This window comes from Marmota flaviventris, chromosome 11 (genome assembly GCF_047511675.1).
Source record: "Marmota flaviventris isolate mMarFla1 chromosome 11, mMarFla1.hap1, whole genome shotgun sequence".
In the NCBI taxonomy this organism is placed as follows: domain Eukaryota; kingdom Metazoa; phylum Chordata; class Mammalia; order Rodentia; family Sciuridae; genus Marmota; species Marmota flaviventris.
Genome location: NC_092508.1, coordinates 74,269,170 through 74,284,949, shown reverse-complemented (window position 1 = coordinate 74,284,949; position 15,780 = coordinate 74,269,170). Strand labels below are relative to the sequence as shown.

General features: G+C 36.5%; 1 protein-coding gene across 3 annotated transcripts in view; it reads left to right on the top strand.

The window, feature by feature from the left end:
* Gpd2 (glycerol-3-phosphate dehydrogenase 2) overlaps positions 1–15,780 on the top strand; it is a 253,620-nt gene that overhangs the window by 88,204 nt on the left and 149,636 nt on the right. For all 3 annotated transcript variants that reach the window (XM_071619170.1, XM_071619168.1, XM_027937963.3), the window contains exons 7-8: positions 11,060–11,224; positions 12,062–12,206. In XM_071619170.1, coding sequence (XP_071475271.1) covers positions 11,060–11,224; positions 12,062–12,206 — 310 coding nt within the window. The remainder of the gene's footprint in view (positions 1–11,059; positions 11,225–12,061; positions 12,207–15,780) is intronic.

Genomic DNA, 15,780 nt, shown 5'->3' with positions numbered 1-15,780 from the left:
AAGAATGCCAAAGATATGGACAAGCAAGCTAGATGGAAGTAGAGTTCTGGTCCAAAAGAACACAGAAGACAAACCAGATATTGGGGTGGGGAGTCTTATGTTTGGAATATATGGGAAGAGGAACTGCAGCCTGTTGAGTACCAGGAATTCCCTTGTCTAGGGGCTCCCTAAAGACAGGTATCAGTTTGTGGACATATAATAGATTCTGGAGGGTTAAGGACTTCTTTGACCCTGCCAGGTGCAGTCAGGATTGACTCAGGACTCTGTGGGGCAGAGCCTGGGGAGGGAAGGCTTCCAGTAATTACAACAGAGCTGGGGCACCTTGACTGTCTCAGAAACTAATAAGAGTTTTCTTTGAAATAACCAGCATTTCCAGGAAGACCTTGAGAATTGCTGGGTAAGAGGCTCTATTCACTGAAACATAGTATTTGATTTCTTTTTACTTTTCATTATAAAACAAAAGTGAAAACCTTAGTAGTACTTTTGGTATGTCCCAGCTTTGCCTTTAAAAGTTGAAAGTAAAACTAATGAATACATTTCAATTTGGAGTAGCATTGTATGAAGTCTAAATTTGTGATTCATTTTTTTTGAATCATAGGAAATTAGAAATAGGATAGTGTGATGGGTTAATTGCTTTTTACATTTGACTCTTGCTTCATGTTACCAGGCTCTAGAATTTCAGACACAAAGGTAAAACTTTTGGCATTCATTGAAACCTTTTTATTGGAAGAGGTATTTATGGAACTATTTAATTTTAATTTAAGTTAATCATAGTTTATCATAAATGAGTGTAAAGCTTATTTATTGAATTGTTTTATTTATAAACTTTTATGTTTATTGAGTGCAGATTATATCAAACTCTGTAGAACATTGGAAATGTCTTTCTTAAGTACAGGGCATATTGATTTTATCTATAATTGTTTTCTACCACCAAACTCCCCACAAAGGGGGAGTTCAGTTTTACGTGTTTATATGTTTCACATTAATAAATTTGTTAGCTTTAAAAAACCAACTTTGATATCTGGCATACTATTTGATGTATGTGGTGGCAACACTGACATGGTTTTATTGTTAACTATATAGTATACAAACTTCCTTTTTATTTCCGTTAATCTAGAAGATCAATCAGATATTCTGCTAGCTATTAGGTTGTGAAATTAAAGTGACTCTCACAGTATTTGCACCTCAGCTTTTTTGCCTCAGCATGTGACTTTGATTATAAAGGTTCAGATTAGTTGTTCTATCATTTCTCTCAGGGTGATCAAGCTGTGGTAAATTGATTGGTATTAGCACAACTCACAGCCATTATAAATTGATTACTTTAGACAAAAAAATATTTAATACCTTCCTACATGCTAGGCATTGTTGTCCTTGCTACAGATAAACTGCTGGAGGTGATGATGGAGAACAGAACCAAGTTCCTGCCTTTAATTTATTCATTCCTATGAGAAGTGAAACATCCATGTAAATCAGATGTCTCAGATTGCTGTTAAAAAAAAAAAAAAGTCCAGTAGGGCAAACTTATTTGAATGATCCAATTAAGATCAAAATTTTGCTTAGTAATGGTGAGTTTAGGCCGAGGCAAATGAATAGTCTTACTGGAGACTGTATTTGTCAAGATGTGAGTCTGAATGTTTTACTTTTGTAGTAAAAAACAAGTAAATTCTAATTTTCCATTTCTTCTTCTTAAGGGAACCAAGCCCCAAATAAAGTTTCCCAATATACATTGGTTGCTAAAAGATGTTATTGTGATAACGGAGGAATGCTTATGATTTGAACATGAAATAAAAGCCTACCTCTAACCAGAGGAGAGGGAAGGTCAGTTTAGTAGAAGGCAATCTTTGTTAATAAGAGTTTTTTTCCTATAATGCTTTCACTCATATCTGGTCATTTCAGTGGCCCCAGGGGGATTGGCAGAGAAATTGATATTATCCCTACTTTATGGTTGAAGAAACAGAATGAGCAAAGGGTTGTGCCCAGGATTATAGTTCTTGGTGACAGGCTGGGTCCTGAATTCAGGCATGCTGAGTTTCTAGCCCAGTTTCCCCTCCAACCCCCAGGAGAGAGTGATGTCAACAGTTTTGTATGCAGTCTTTCAGACAAGCAGGATGCTGGCTCTGGTCAGACTGATTTGATAACAATTTGATAAGATGTGGAATCTTCCTATGATTAGAGAAATCTGATAGGATACAAGACTGTCCCCGAAACAGATAAAGGTTCTCAAAAGGTTGCTTCCAGTTAGAATTCCCCAGCTGGTCCTTAGCACATGGTTCCATGTGTTTATTATGTGTCTCACACTCAAAATCACCCCTGGGGCAGATTGAGCCATCCTTTGTGAAAAGTTGTGTGCATGTACTCACACACAAATGAGAGGGAAGGCTGCGGGAGGATTCTGTGCAAGTGGAGGATTCACTTCCATTTGCCAGTCCTTTGAAGAAAGAGGGTGCAAATACATCAAATGGCTTCTTGTAACATTTTATGTAGTTAGATTCCACAATGGGCTTATTTGAAAATTTTGATTGCAATTTATGCAATAGGTAAAAAATGGGAAATATCAGCGAAATCATCAGGTTCCAGTCTGTGATTCCATCCTAGAGGAAACTGAGGTACAGAAGTTGTCACCTGTTTTCGGATGTTAGTTGTAGGTAATAAATAAGTACAAATAAAAATCTGGCTGATTTTAGGAGAAAAGGAATTTCTTGAGAGGATGTTGAGCAACAGCAGAAATGCTGGGAAGGCAGAATATCTAGCATGAAATTTAATGGATGAAAAATGATTTGCAGCAACTAGAGCCATAGGCAAACTGCTGTTCCAGAATCAGTGCACCAGACTTTGCTGCTGCTGATTGCACATCACATGTTACTCTACCACCTCTGCTGATATCTCTGTCATCACAGCTCCCAGAAATGGGGTGGTGCTGTTGCCATTATCAGCACACCCACCTCCATATTGGACGTTCTTTGGTTCATTAGGTCTAGATTGGGAGCTGGGTAAAAGGCCATGTTATGGTGGGTCACTCTTCCCCTCCTGTTGGAGGAGAGACTACTGGTCTGCAAGGCTTATAGGGTGGTGAAGGAGATTAAATGATGGGAAACAAACCCAAACTAAACTAAAACAGAGCACCAGAAAATTATCTGCCATGGAAACATACCCATTAGTGGCTGTTTAAAGGATTAGAATTTGAGTTTTCTGATTTTTCCCAGGATACCAAATTTATAGCTAGAGTTGATTTCCTTTGTTAAAAACTGGCAGAGGTTCCCTAGTTTTTAAGAGAAAACAAAGTCCCTTGGATTAAAATTTGGTAATTCTTATATTTTGAAACAACATCATTTTTCTCCAGATTTAAAACCATTCTCTTGTTTTCCTATCCTTTGTGACATACAAACAAAACAAAATGAAAAAAAAAAACATTATTTGTTAATGGTTAAAAAATGAAGAGAGAGAGAAACAAACAGAAAGAGAAAACAATAGTCAGCAAGTGTGGAAATTAGACATTGGTTGTTATATGTTTTAGAGAAGGTTTGCCAAATTGGTGAGCAATAAAACCATTTAGAACTGGAAAATATTTGGGACTTTTTTTAAACGTATTTTTAGGCAATAACCATAACATATAACCAAGGTATAAAGTAGTCTTGGAGTTTTAGTAATCTTTTTTAGCCTTTTAATAATAAAGGTAAGTATAATGATAATAATTTATACATATTGGGAATTATTGTGTTGTAGAATGCATTATCTGATTATTTCTCACAATAATGCTATACAATCCCATTATCATTCTCCTTACATAGAAGAAAAAACAGACCCTTAGATAAGGGAATTCGTATGAGTTAGTAGAGATTGGATTTCATCTTAAGCACACACTCCTATGAGAAAAGCTTTGCACATCTTCCTATACATTAAAAGAGAAGAGAAGATGTGTGGGGGAATGTTGGGTTTGGTGATATTTTAAGAAAACCTCAGAAGAAAGATAAAGGAGGTATGCAAGAAAATAGGAATGGTTTTTCCAAGATAGACTGTAAACTTGCTCACATTTTTCAGTATCCTGGGGCAAATTGACGAATCTGACTTTTGTTTTCTACCCACCACAATGATACTTAGCTCAGTGCCTGGTACATAGTAGGAGTTCAAAAAATATTTGCAAAAGGAATGAATTTCAAGCATCCTCAAGTCAGTTTTCTTGAGTTAAGATGTCATGATGTCTAGACTGCAACTCTCAATAGAGAGATCTTTACCCACAAAGCTTGACCTTCCAAGAAGGCTTACCAATGAATTTAGCGCATTTCACAAATAAGCAAGGGAGCTTACCCAGGGTTTTTAGGCCACATAATTGTACGGTTTGTAAAGGAGTCTTCTACAGTATGTCTTGCTGTCTGACTTTCCAACTTCATTTCAATTTTTGTCACATTGTTCCCTTTTCCTTTTTCCTCCTAAAAACTATATAAAAAAACTATTTTTGGCTTGTGCTAGAGAGAGAATTGATTGTCCTAGAGCAGGCACACGGAGTCTTCATTGTAAACTAATGTATAGAACATTTTTGTACAGAAATAGCTAATGAATACCCAAAGCATTCTGTTGTTTGCAGTTTAAATGTGGTTTCATTTTTGTTCAATTCTAGCTAGATTCCTAAGTGTCTGAGAAGTAGAAAACTTATTCCTCATTAGATTTATTTAAAACTTTTTCAAGAAAGGAAACTCCTGAGGGTATAGAAACTTTATGTACTTAAGTATGTCATGTTAAGGCATTTGACAATGTTTCCTTTACACAGGGCCAAAGACCACAGATCCACCCTGATTGCTAATTATTCAGATTGTAAATAGCTTATTTGAGAACTTAGGGTGAGACAAAAGAAACATGAAGGAACAAAGGGCCCACAATAATGAAAAGGATATTGTGAAGAGAAAGGCCGGGCAGAATTATGATGCAGGTCACATCCTGTGCCTGCATTTAATTGTACCTTTGTATTTAATAATAAAAATGATTACATTCTTAGTGCTAACAGGTGTCCCTTCTTGAGAACTGTGGTATGGAAAGATGACAGCAAATTACTCCAATTCATAAACTTGGAATATTATGCTTTTATTTCAAGTTTCACCAGTCTATACTAGAAGATATTTTTCTGCAAAAATACACATCAACTCAAGAAGATTTTATAACTCTTTTCCCTGATAAATATATATAAAATATAAGCAAATATTTTAAAGTATAAATGAATGAAAAAAATCACTTGATAGGCATTATTTAACATATCGGGATTATATTAATACTATTATTAATACTGCAGTCACATTTCTGGTACTTTACGCTTTTATATAAGCTTTGGATATAATTGCAAATTAGTAGAGAATTTAATTTATAGGTGGTCTTGTTGCTAGAACTTAATTGTGTTAATTGCTTATGTTTTGTGGCTCGTGTATTGGAGTGGTTAACTGGTTCCCTGGTCTCTGCAGAACTTACACTTCTTCTTCTTCTTTTTTTTTTTTTTTGATATTAGCTATTGAACCCAGGGACTTTCTGACTTTCTACCACAGAGTCGTGTCCCCCCGTTCCCCACATCCCTTTTTAAACATTTGAGACAAGGTCTTCCTAAATTACCCAGGCTGGCCTTGAATTTGTGATCTTCCTGCCTCAGCTTCCTGAGTAGCTGAGATAATAGGTCTTTTTACCAAATTTGTTACTATTCCATTGACCAAACAATTTTACATGGCTGAGTCCTGAATCATAGTAAAAGGAACATCATGAAGACTTGTGACAAAAGGCATGGGCACAGAAAGGGAAGAAGAATGGAGCAATATTTGCAATATACTTCATAGCCCATATAAGTTAATAAAATTAAAATTTAAGCATAATTTGAGATCCAATGGGGAGAGTATGTTTTCTGATTTTTCTTTTTTTTCTGATTTCCTTCATGAGCCACTGGTTTTTTGGTCTTTATGAATGCCCAGTCTCTTTTAGTGATATTGGGGTAATGTCATAGAAGCCAGAAATGGGGAAAAGATTGAAGTGAACTCTTGGAAGGGATAGGTAATCGTTTTAAAGGTGGGGTATTATATGTACTGTATGATTTCAGAGGTATCTAGCTCCTCTCTTGTGTATAGGATGTCAAAGCCCAGAACTGCAGTGCATCACACATTATGCCAACCCAGATTAGCCACATATCCAGAAGCTCCAACCCAGGCATCTCAAGCCCAGAGTCACTCTACATCATACCTTGTGAAGTGTGTTTTCTCTACACTGCTCCATGTGCTTCTTGACCCTTGTCACTCCTTATATAATAAACATTTTTAGCTGGGTATATGGCTTAGTGGTAGAGCACTTGCCTAGCATGCACAAGGCTGCCAAAAACCACCACCATCAACAACACTTTTGGAAATTGCATGTTGTCATAATTTACTTTGAAGACTATGTTTTCATCTTGAGTTTTCTTTTTCAAGCTTACTCATTATATATACTTAAAACAGAATTGAATAATCTCTTTACATATACACATATACACGTGCACATGCTTATTTTGCCCTGCCTTTGCCTGTACTTTTCCCATGATAAAGGGAAAATTTAAATGCAGTGGTTTTATTCAATGAGCTTGAGTTTGGTAGATTAGCCTTGGAATTACCTTTGCCAGACTACAAAGGGGAAGCTGCCAGAGAGGTCACTGTGACATTATCAGTCTGAAACAGTGAAACATTCCTTGTGGATTTTGTTAGAAATGGGATTAAAGTTTTACAGAGATATTATTTCTCACGAGAATCCTTCCCCCCTTTGCTTGAAGTAGTCAAGGTGATATGAGACCCAGGTCAGAGCACAGTGAAATGAAGGAAATATTCTTAACATTGCAAAGTGCTGTTTTTTTATCAAATATGAAATTGTGGGCAGGTGTTATTTTAATGAAGAAGTATTTTTTCCTAACAATTAGACTTTCTATACTGGGAGGCAAATAGTAGATTGATCTGTATGTAGTGAAAGGCCATTTAAATGTATACTGTATTTAGAGGAAGATTATATGTACATTTTCATAGCACCACAGAACTTTAGACCTGAAGGAAATGAAAATTCCAGCTAATTTGTTACCTATTTTTTCCACATTTACTCTTTCTTCATACCCTTTACACATTCAATGATCATTACTCATTTTTTTCCAGCTATTTTGCATGTTAACTTAGTTGCCAATCTTTGACTCCAAGGAGAGCAATATTGCTATGTCTCCAAAATATTTATATGTGAGACCTATCTTTTAGATGGTTACATCCTGAAATACGCATGGTCACACATATGTCACTTAAAATACCTATCACTGTTCTGTGTTCCAGGCCATTGAGAGTTAAGACAAAATCTTCTCTACAACCACCAACCTTTATTCTTTTGGGTGGGTAGATTTTATATTTTGTTTTTCTAAACAAGGGAAAACAGTTATAGTTCCACCTCTTATGTGCTTCCTCCCCTATGAGCTATAAGCTCAGTATGTGCACATATGTAAGATTTCAAGTGCAAACGAGAACAGAGCAGGAAACAGATTTTCACAGTCGCCGTCTGGGTCCTTGTGTAAGTGCCAATGTAAAGCTACTCGCTGATCAGTGAAACACAGTATAATGTTGCCTGGCTCTAAGGAAATGGATTTGAAAATCTAAACTTCATAAGCAGATCAATTGGGTGGGGATTTGAGATTATTGTATCACATTCCAATGACATGAAGTGTTGTCAAAAAGGTTTTTTTTTTTCTCCAGAAATAAATTACAAGAGGCATAGAGATACCTTTCAAAATGTCAGGAAGGAGTTGAGAAAAATTTAGTTAAGAATAATGAAAATATATCATTTATATTCCAGGAAGCATACACCACAAGTGTCTGGGGTCTAGGTATCTCAGGGTGAATGGCAAGGTTCAGGAGGTTGAGGAAGGAGGGAGCTTTGCCCTGAATCCAAGGAGGTAAATGGTTAAAGTGAATGTCTGGAAAGAAGAGGCTTGCTGGATTGAGATGTGAACTTCTAGTCTCAGGAGGTGACAGATTACTCCTCAATTTTTAGAAGATAATAGTAGCTAGGTGTGCATTCTTCAGCAGAGCAAGGGGAAGCTGTGGTAAAAGTCTCGAGGAAACCCTATCTTCCTCCCATTCATTCATCCTATATATAAGAGCTAGTTTGGAGTGATGTTTCAGATTTTCCACATTTGGGGGATTTCTATGTACTCTTCAGATGTTTTGCCACCAACTTTCAGATGTCTGAAATTTCTTTAGCAAGAGACAAGGCATTTCATTCCATAGTTGGAGGTAAGAATTTCTTTATCTGTTTCTCTAACATATTGAATAGCATTTGGCTAAACTCAACACTTATTGGGTACCTATTCAATGCCTGGTACTAATGAGAGAGAGAGAGAGAGAGAGAGAGAGAGAGAGAGAGAGGAAAAGAGCAAATGAAAGTGAGTTTGCTACCATCCCCTGAACATGGACTCCTACAATGCAATGGGAAGTAAGTTCCATTGGGTTGAGGCTGCCCTGTGTCTTTCTCACCATCGTGTTCCCTGCATTTATCATAGCACTCAGTTCATGACAAAGGTTAATTATTTTTGCAAGCAGATGGATCTACAGATAAATGTAGTATTGGAAAGTTTATTAAAAAGGTATGTGCAAGACATAATGCTGATGCAGAAGCAGTGAACAATTTTGCCTTGGAAGGGGCAGGATGCAGATAAGGTGAGACTTCATGGTGAGATATTTGATCCAGATCATAAGAGACAAACAGAGGTTTCCAGAATGGCACTCAGCCAGAATACAAATAATAAGTTTGGGCAAAGTTCAGAAGTGTATAATGGCCTGAAAGTTCAGGGAATCGCAAATAATTTGGCAATACTGGATCCAAGAATATTGGGAGTAGATGAATTGTGGCAGATGTGGATCATATCATGAAGGGTCTCTACCAATAAGTAGCATTCCCCATTGAAGTCAAGATAGGTACTCCCAGCTCCTGGGGGTGGATGTGGAGAAATAAGGAGCAGAGGAGTCTTCTTTATCTTACATTTTAAACTGCAGTTGATCTTCTTTACCTTAAATTGTATTGTGATTTACAAGCTAATTAGGGAGAGATTTCTTAATATGGAAACAACAGCCTGATGAGCTATACTTATACTGCAGTGTAAGCCATGCATATATGATATACTGATGCTGTAATGAGATTTTTGTATGTTTCAAATGCATTAAAAGAAAATTTTATATTTTCAAAGTCAGTTTAGACCCAAGTGATTGTGTAATAGATACAGCACTTTACAAAGGAATCTATTTTTTAGTGAATGGAATTTCTGCCTGGTTCCTTGGAACAGCAATTTCATCTAGGATTTAAAATAGTTCATTTACACATGACTTTCCAGAGACTTGTCCTGTCTGTAAGTCAACAAACCCAAAATGGCTGAGCTTCCCTACAATATGCCTATGGTGAGAGCAAACATGACTTGGATTTCATGTACTACCAAATGCTTACCTCGGCCGGGTGCTGGGGAGGGTGTGTCATTCTTGTACAGACATCTGCCAGAAAGACTGCAGAAGATGAGTGCTGTGTCATTGCCTTGAAAGGAAAATCCCTAGTAGAATTTTTATTTAGTTTCTTTAGACTGTGTGTATTTAACTCTATGGAGCACACCTCTGCTTTAAATAAGGAGCTCTGCATTAATAAATGTTTTTTTTTTTAAACTTAGTTTTAGACATACCTGTGATTATTTTAAGCAACTTTGGGGTCATGCTAAATGGAAACTTGAGGAATTGCTCCGCTTCCTTTCTATGCCCAGCTCAACTGCTGCTCCTGTTATTGTTGTTTTCTTTCCCCTCCTACTCATCCTGTTAATTTTTGGACATATTAATTCCAGAATAATAAAAAATTTTCATGTTGAGGTTTAATATGTGTTCCCCACTTGGTGGCATATATAATTTTGGGGGGAAGATTCTTGGCTGATGGTATTAATTCAGAGGTTCTGGAATAAGATATTTGTGGGGAGGGATGGCAGAGTCTTAAGTCATTGATTCTCTCTTTATAACTTTGCCCTTTTAGCTGGAACAGATTGCTTGTGTAGTGCTTCTAGCCGTGCACAGGCTGAATCACAAGGAAGAAACTTTACATAAACCATTTATACTAAATGTTTGGTATGCTGGCAACATAAATCAACAACAATATCCATTACAAATTCATCCCTTTATCAGTATTATCTTGATAGAACTGATCCCAATGTGTGGGAATTTGAACTCTGCTTCAATACATCTAGCCCTGGATAATTAATTATTCAGGGCACAGAGAACCTGGCCCCAGCAATGTAGAGTAATTCTTCCTGGTCAGCGTTAACTCCACTGGCAATAATAAATAGAAAAAGTCTCCAGTGATGTCAGTATTTTAAAGTGATTAATCATCTTTCCCCCTTCTCCTCCCCCTTAGTTTTCTTTAACTAGGATTTTTCAGCAATAAATCTTTAACAATACAGGTAGGAATTGTTCTGTAATTAAATTTTGCCCTGCTTAATTTCTTACCTTTTATGTGCGATTAAAAAAAAATGTTACATTTTAAGGAGCCCTGATCAAAATTCAAACCAAGAAAAATCCTTTTATGGAATATGGCGAGATTTTCTATGGAAGATTAAGCTCTTGATTTTGAATATTAGATAGAGCACATACTCATAAAAATTGTTCATCAACACCAGTTGGGGTGTCAAATATTCTAAAGTTTTGAATTGCTTCACTTTCATGCTTATGGTTTTTCTGTATTAGGAAAAGTCTGACATATACATCTGTTCCCACATGGAGAGAATAATTAGTTATTTCTTAACTTTCAGATAATTGATGTCAGCTCTGTAGGAAGGGGATATTTTTCACCATGTTTGTGGCACAAAATGTATTTACTGAAGTGGCAGGTGAAGACCTGACTGAGAATGACCATGTATTTTCAAATCGTGCCCTGTAGAGCTGCCCAACCATCATGTATATTCTGGGTGACAGGGACAGATGTGACATATCTGTTGTGACACACTTCTGTACCACCAGTCTGTGGCTCGAGGTGACTCCTGTCCCTCCCCTGATGCTTTTTCCTGCTGCAGGACAACACAATGATGCACGGATGAACCTTGCCATTGCTCTCACTGCTGCCAGGTATGGGGCTGCCACAGCCAATTACATGGAGGTAGTGAACTTGCTCAAGAAGACAGACCCCCAGACGGGCAAGGAGCATGTGAGTGGTGCACGGTGCAAGGATGTCCTCACAGGTATGCCATGTCTCGGAGCGGGAGGTATTTCTTAGAATCTTGCCTTGCTTGTATAATGACTGAATTATAATTTTTCTGTCACTTTTCTTCCATTTAACCCAGGCTTCAGAGTCATATTAATTATATTCCTTATTGTCAATAATGACTGGTTTTACGTGAAAATTTTTCCCTTGTAGGAATTGGCAATTTTCCCCTTTGTGTTAAATAATAATAATAATAAGGATAATAATAAATGCCCACAAAATTCTCACAGATATGAATGCATTCCATTTTCTTTACAAAAACATATAATTAATAAAATTAAATAAATGTACCAAGTTTCAAAGTATCACTTAGGTGACACAGGCAGTGCATTTACATGTCATTAAAATCAATCACCTTTAACTTTTGTTAGATTCTTTCTTGGTCCTGTATGGTCCTATGGCCATACAGGCAGCTGCAAAATTACATTATTTCTTGAACAAAATTAACACTGGGAAGTGTGTTGTCTCATGGCGCAGCTGTTTACACATTTGAGTTTTTAGGAGAAAGTGACTTATTTATTCTCATTCCACTTTCTTCATGTGTGGCACCTTGATCCTGAGCATTTTATAAATAGACTGAGCACCACAATGAAAAAATGGCATGCTTTCTCTTTAATTTGGACTTGTTTTTGGTAAATTTACTCAGGAGTGAGCCTTTTGTTTGGCTCTTCAATAACTCTGGCTGCTCATGTCACTTAGTGTGGTATGCAATATACTTCGCCATAGGTTAAGTTAATAGATGAATTAATAATCCACAGCATCAGTGAACAGAGAAACAAATAGGGTGTGTGATTGATGCTGCTTTCTTTCACAGGGCAGGAATTTGATGTGAGAGCCAAATGTGTTATCAATGCTACGGGACCTTTCACAGACTCTGTGCGCAAAATGGATGATAAGAACGCTGCGGCTATCTGCCAGCCAAGTGCTGGTGTCCATATTGTGATGCCTGGTTACTACAGGTAACTGTACTCCATCTTGTTGTTCCTCACCTGGGAAAGGGCACAAGCGATTCCCTATGCATTTAATTTCTTCTGGTACACTCTTCTTAATAATAGATGGCCTAACTTGCTGTTCTAAATGAGGAGAAAATGATGGAACTCTTCTAACACAAAATATAAACCAGGCTGGGGAAAATCTTAGCCACTTATGGCAGTAATCATTTTTAAAGTCTAATGGGGATCTATTTTTTTTTTATAGTGTATTTTGTTCATTATAGTCACTTTTACAGATTAAATGTTGGTATTTTAAATTCTATTCTTAATAAGATATTAAAATTTAATCTCGTCAAACTTCCATAAAGGATGTTTTAATTAAATCATTAAGAAATTAATTTTGTCAAATATTTATCCTTATGAGCAAGTTGGAAATATTAGCCTCTTAGGTATTCTTCAGTTTATAACTTTATAAATATGTTTTTAAAACTCAGATGTAATTTTCAGAATATCAAATTAGCAAAGATAAGTAGGGATGGAGAAGGGAGTAGGGGTAGAGATGAAGTATCGCTATTAATTGAATCTCATTTAAGTGGGGTGATGGGTACACAGGAAACCATAAAAACTCCAACTTTTATGTGTTTTTGAAAATTTAGAAGAAATATGTATGTATTTCTTGTCAAATTATTAATAATGATTACTCCTAATGTATATTTTAAGACATCTGTGGAAAAAGTCATATGACTGTGCCAAGAGTACAGAATTTATATGCTGTTGTTAATTCCATATGTGTTAAATCTAGTAGGCAAATAGTAATTCTACATGAAATAATGAATTATATGCAAAGATATTATGTCATAATTTGTTCTTAAAAAAGATTAGAAACCACTTTATTTCCTCACCTTGGGAGAAAATAGATTATGGCCTATCTAGACAAGGGAATATTATGTAGTCAATAAGAATTAAAATTATAAATAACTTCAGTTGTCCTAGGAAAATGCTAATAATACAATGTTAGTTTAAATTTGAATTCATATTGTCCTAGGAAAATGCTAATAATACAATGTTAGTTTAAGTTGCAAGACTAGAGATGACATATGTAATAAGATCTATATTTCTACATGTTTTCTACAGATAGAAAAAGACTGGAAAATATGTTAAATATTAATGGTGTTTATCTGTAATGTGATTACATGTGAGGGTTATTTCCTTCCACATTGTTCTAATTTTTCATAAAGAAACATAAGCTTTTTTTTTTTTTTTTTGTAAACTGGGGATTGAACCCAGTGGCACTTTACCTCTGAGCTACATCTACAGGGCCCCACTTTTTTAATTTTTAATTTTGAGACAGGGTCTCACTAAGTAATTTAGGGCCTTGCTAACTTGCTGAGAGTGGCCTTAAACTTGTAATCCTCCTGCCTAGGCCTCTTAAGTCGATGGGATTACAGGTATATGCCATCATGCCTTGCCTTCATAAGGCTCTTTTTTTTAAAAAAGAATATTTTTATTAATTGTTGATGGTTCTTTATTTTATTTATTTATTTACATGCGGTGCTGAGAATTGAACCCACTGCCTCACACATGCTAGGCAAGGGTTCTACCACTGAGCCACAACCTACAGCCCAAGGCTTTTAATATGAAATAAAATAGATGTGCAAAAATTAGATACTTGGTATTCTCCTAGAAATGCTGTCCTGTTATGTTTTAGATGATGCTACCTTATTCATTATTGGCTCTCCAGTAATCAAATCTTTCTGAAGACAGTATAAGAGACACCAAATACACTTTTTTTTTTTTGCGATGGGGTGCAGAGGCACTTGACCACTGAGCCACATCCATAGCTCTATTTTTTATTTTATTTAGAGACAGGGTCTCACTGAGTTGCTTAGTGCCTCACCTTTGTTGAATGAGGTGGCTTTGAAATCGAAATCTTCCTGCCTCAGCCTTCCAAGTCACTGGGATTACAGGCATGCACCATCCTGCCCAGCCATACCAAATACACTTCTACTCAAAGTATATTCAAGAGAACTTATCTCCCAACTTCCAAAGTTTCCTACGCATTTTCAAAGCTGGAAACACCAATGTAGCTCTAATTTTGATAATAAAAATGTGTGCATCGGTACCTAATTGAGTTTTAAAATAGTTTCAGATGCAATTATATACAGTCATTTTTGTGTTGGATTAAAAATATTCATGGCCTGATAGTTTATGAGAGTTTTTAACATCTGTGAGAACAGTGAATACAGGTGTGTAATTATCAAAATTCTTGTATTTGTTTAGATTTACTAAATTCAACATATTCTTATGCATATTTTGTCTTATGTTTTCTTCAGTATTGTCCTATGATGTCAGAGGACATTTTATTACCTATTATTCCCCAAAGGCCTTAGGTTAATTCTGTCACATAATTACTGCATTCTTTGGGACAAACCATTTTCTTTTGTAAATGCACCATTAAAATAGGAAAGCAATCAGTTATTTCAGAGTACATAGGCAAGGAGACAGGACAAGAGTTAAGCCAAGGTCAGACCTTGGCATAGAACTTCCTGGTTTGTTCACCTTCTCTTCTACTAATTGTGTGACCTTGGGTAAGGTATTCCTTTCTGCTTCTGATTCCTTATTTCGTATAGTATCTAACTTCTATTAAGTCTGATAATGATTTCTTTTCCTGGTACCAGGGATTGAAAGAGGTGCTTAAGCAGCAAGCCACATTCATACCCTGTTTTATTTTTTGAGACAAGGTCTTACTAAGTCGCTTATGACTTTCCTAAGTTGCTGAGGCTGGTTTTGAATTTGTGATCCTCCCAAGCTGCTGGGAATACAGGCATGCACCACCACATCCAGCTTTTTAAAAAGATTTCAGGGTTTTTTTACAGGAAGATGCGGGTACCAGGGATTGCACTGAGGGGTACTCAATCACTGAGCCATATCCCCAGCTCTATTTTTTATTTAGATACAGGGTCTCACTGAGTTGCTTAGTGCCTTGCTTTTGCTGCAGCTGGCTTTGAACTCCCTATGCTCCTACCCTCAGCCTCCTGAGTCGCTGGGATTACAGGTGTCCGCCAACACACCCAGCTAAGATTTTTTTGGACAATGATCTTTGATTAATTTTTATCTGTTTTGTTGACTCTATTTCCTCAAATCTTGGTAGTTTCTAGTTTATAATAATGCCCATAGTTTCCCCCCCCCATACCATGCTGGTGATTTAATCAAGGCCCTTACACATGCTGAGCAAATATTCTACCACTGAGCTACATCTTTAGTTCTGCAATAACTAATTTTTGAATGAATCCTAACTTTTTTTTGTATCCACTTGCCCAAGTTGAGATAATTGCTTTTTTATATTAAAATGTTAATATAACATTTGTTACATTTTGGATCAGGAATGTTCCCCAAAGACTCATGTGTTAAAAGCTTGGTCCAGTGTGGCACTAACGGGAGGTGGTGGAAAGTTTAAGAGGTGGCCTAATGAAAAGTCTTTAGGTCTTTGGAGGGCCATGAATTTGAAGGGGTTTGAGGGATTCTGGCCAATTTCTCTCACTCTCTTTGAACCCTGGCCATGACGTGAGTGATTGTACTCTGCCACTTGCTTATCCCATGA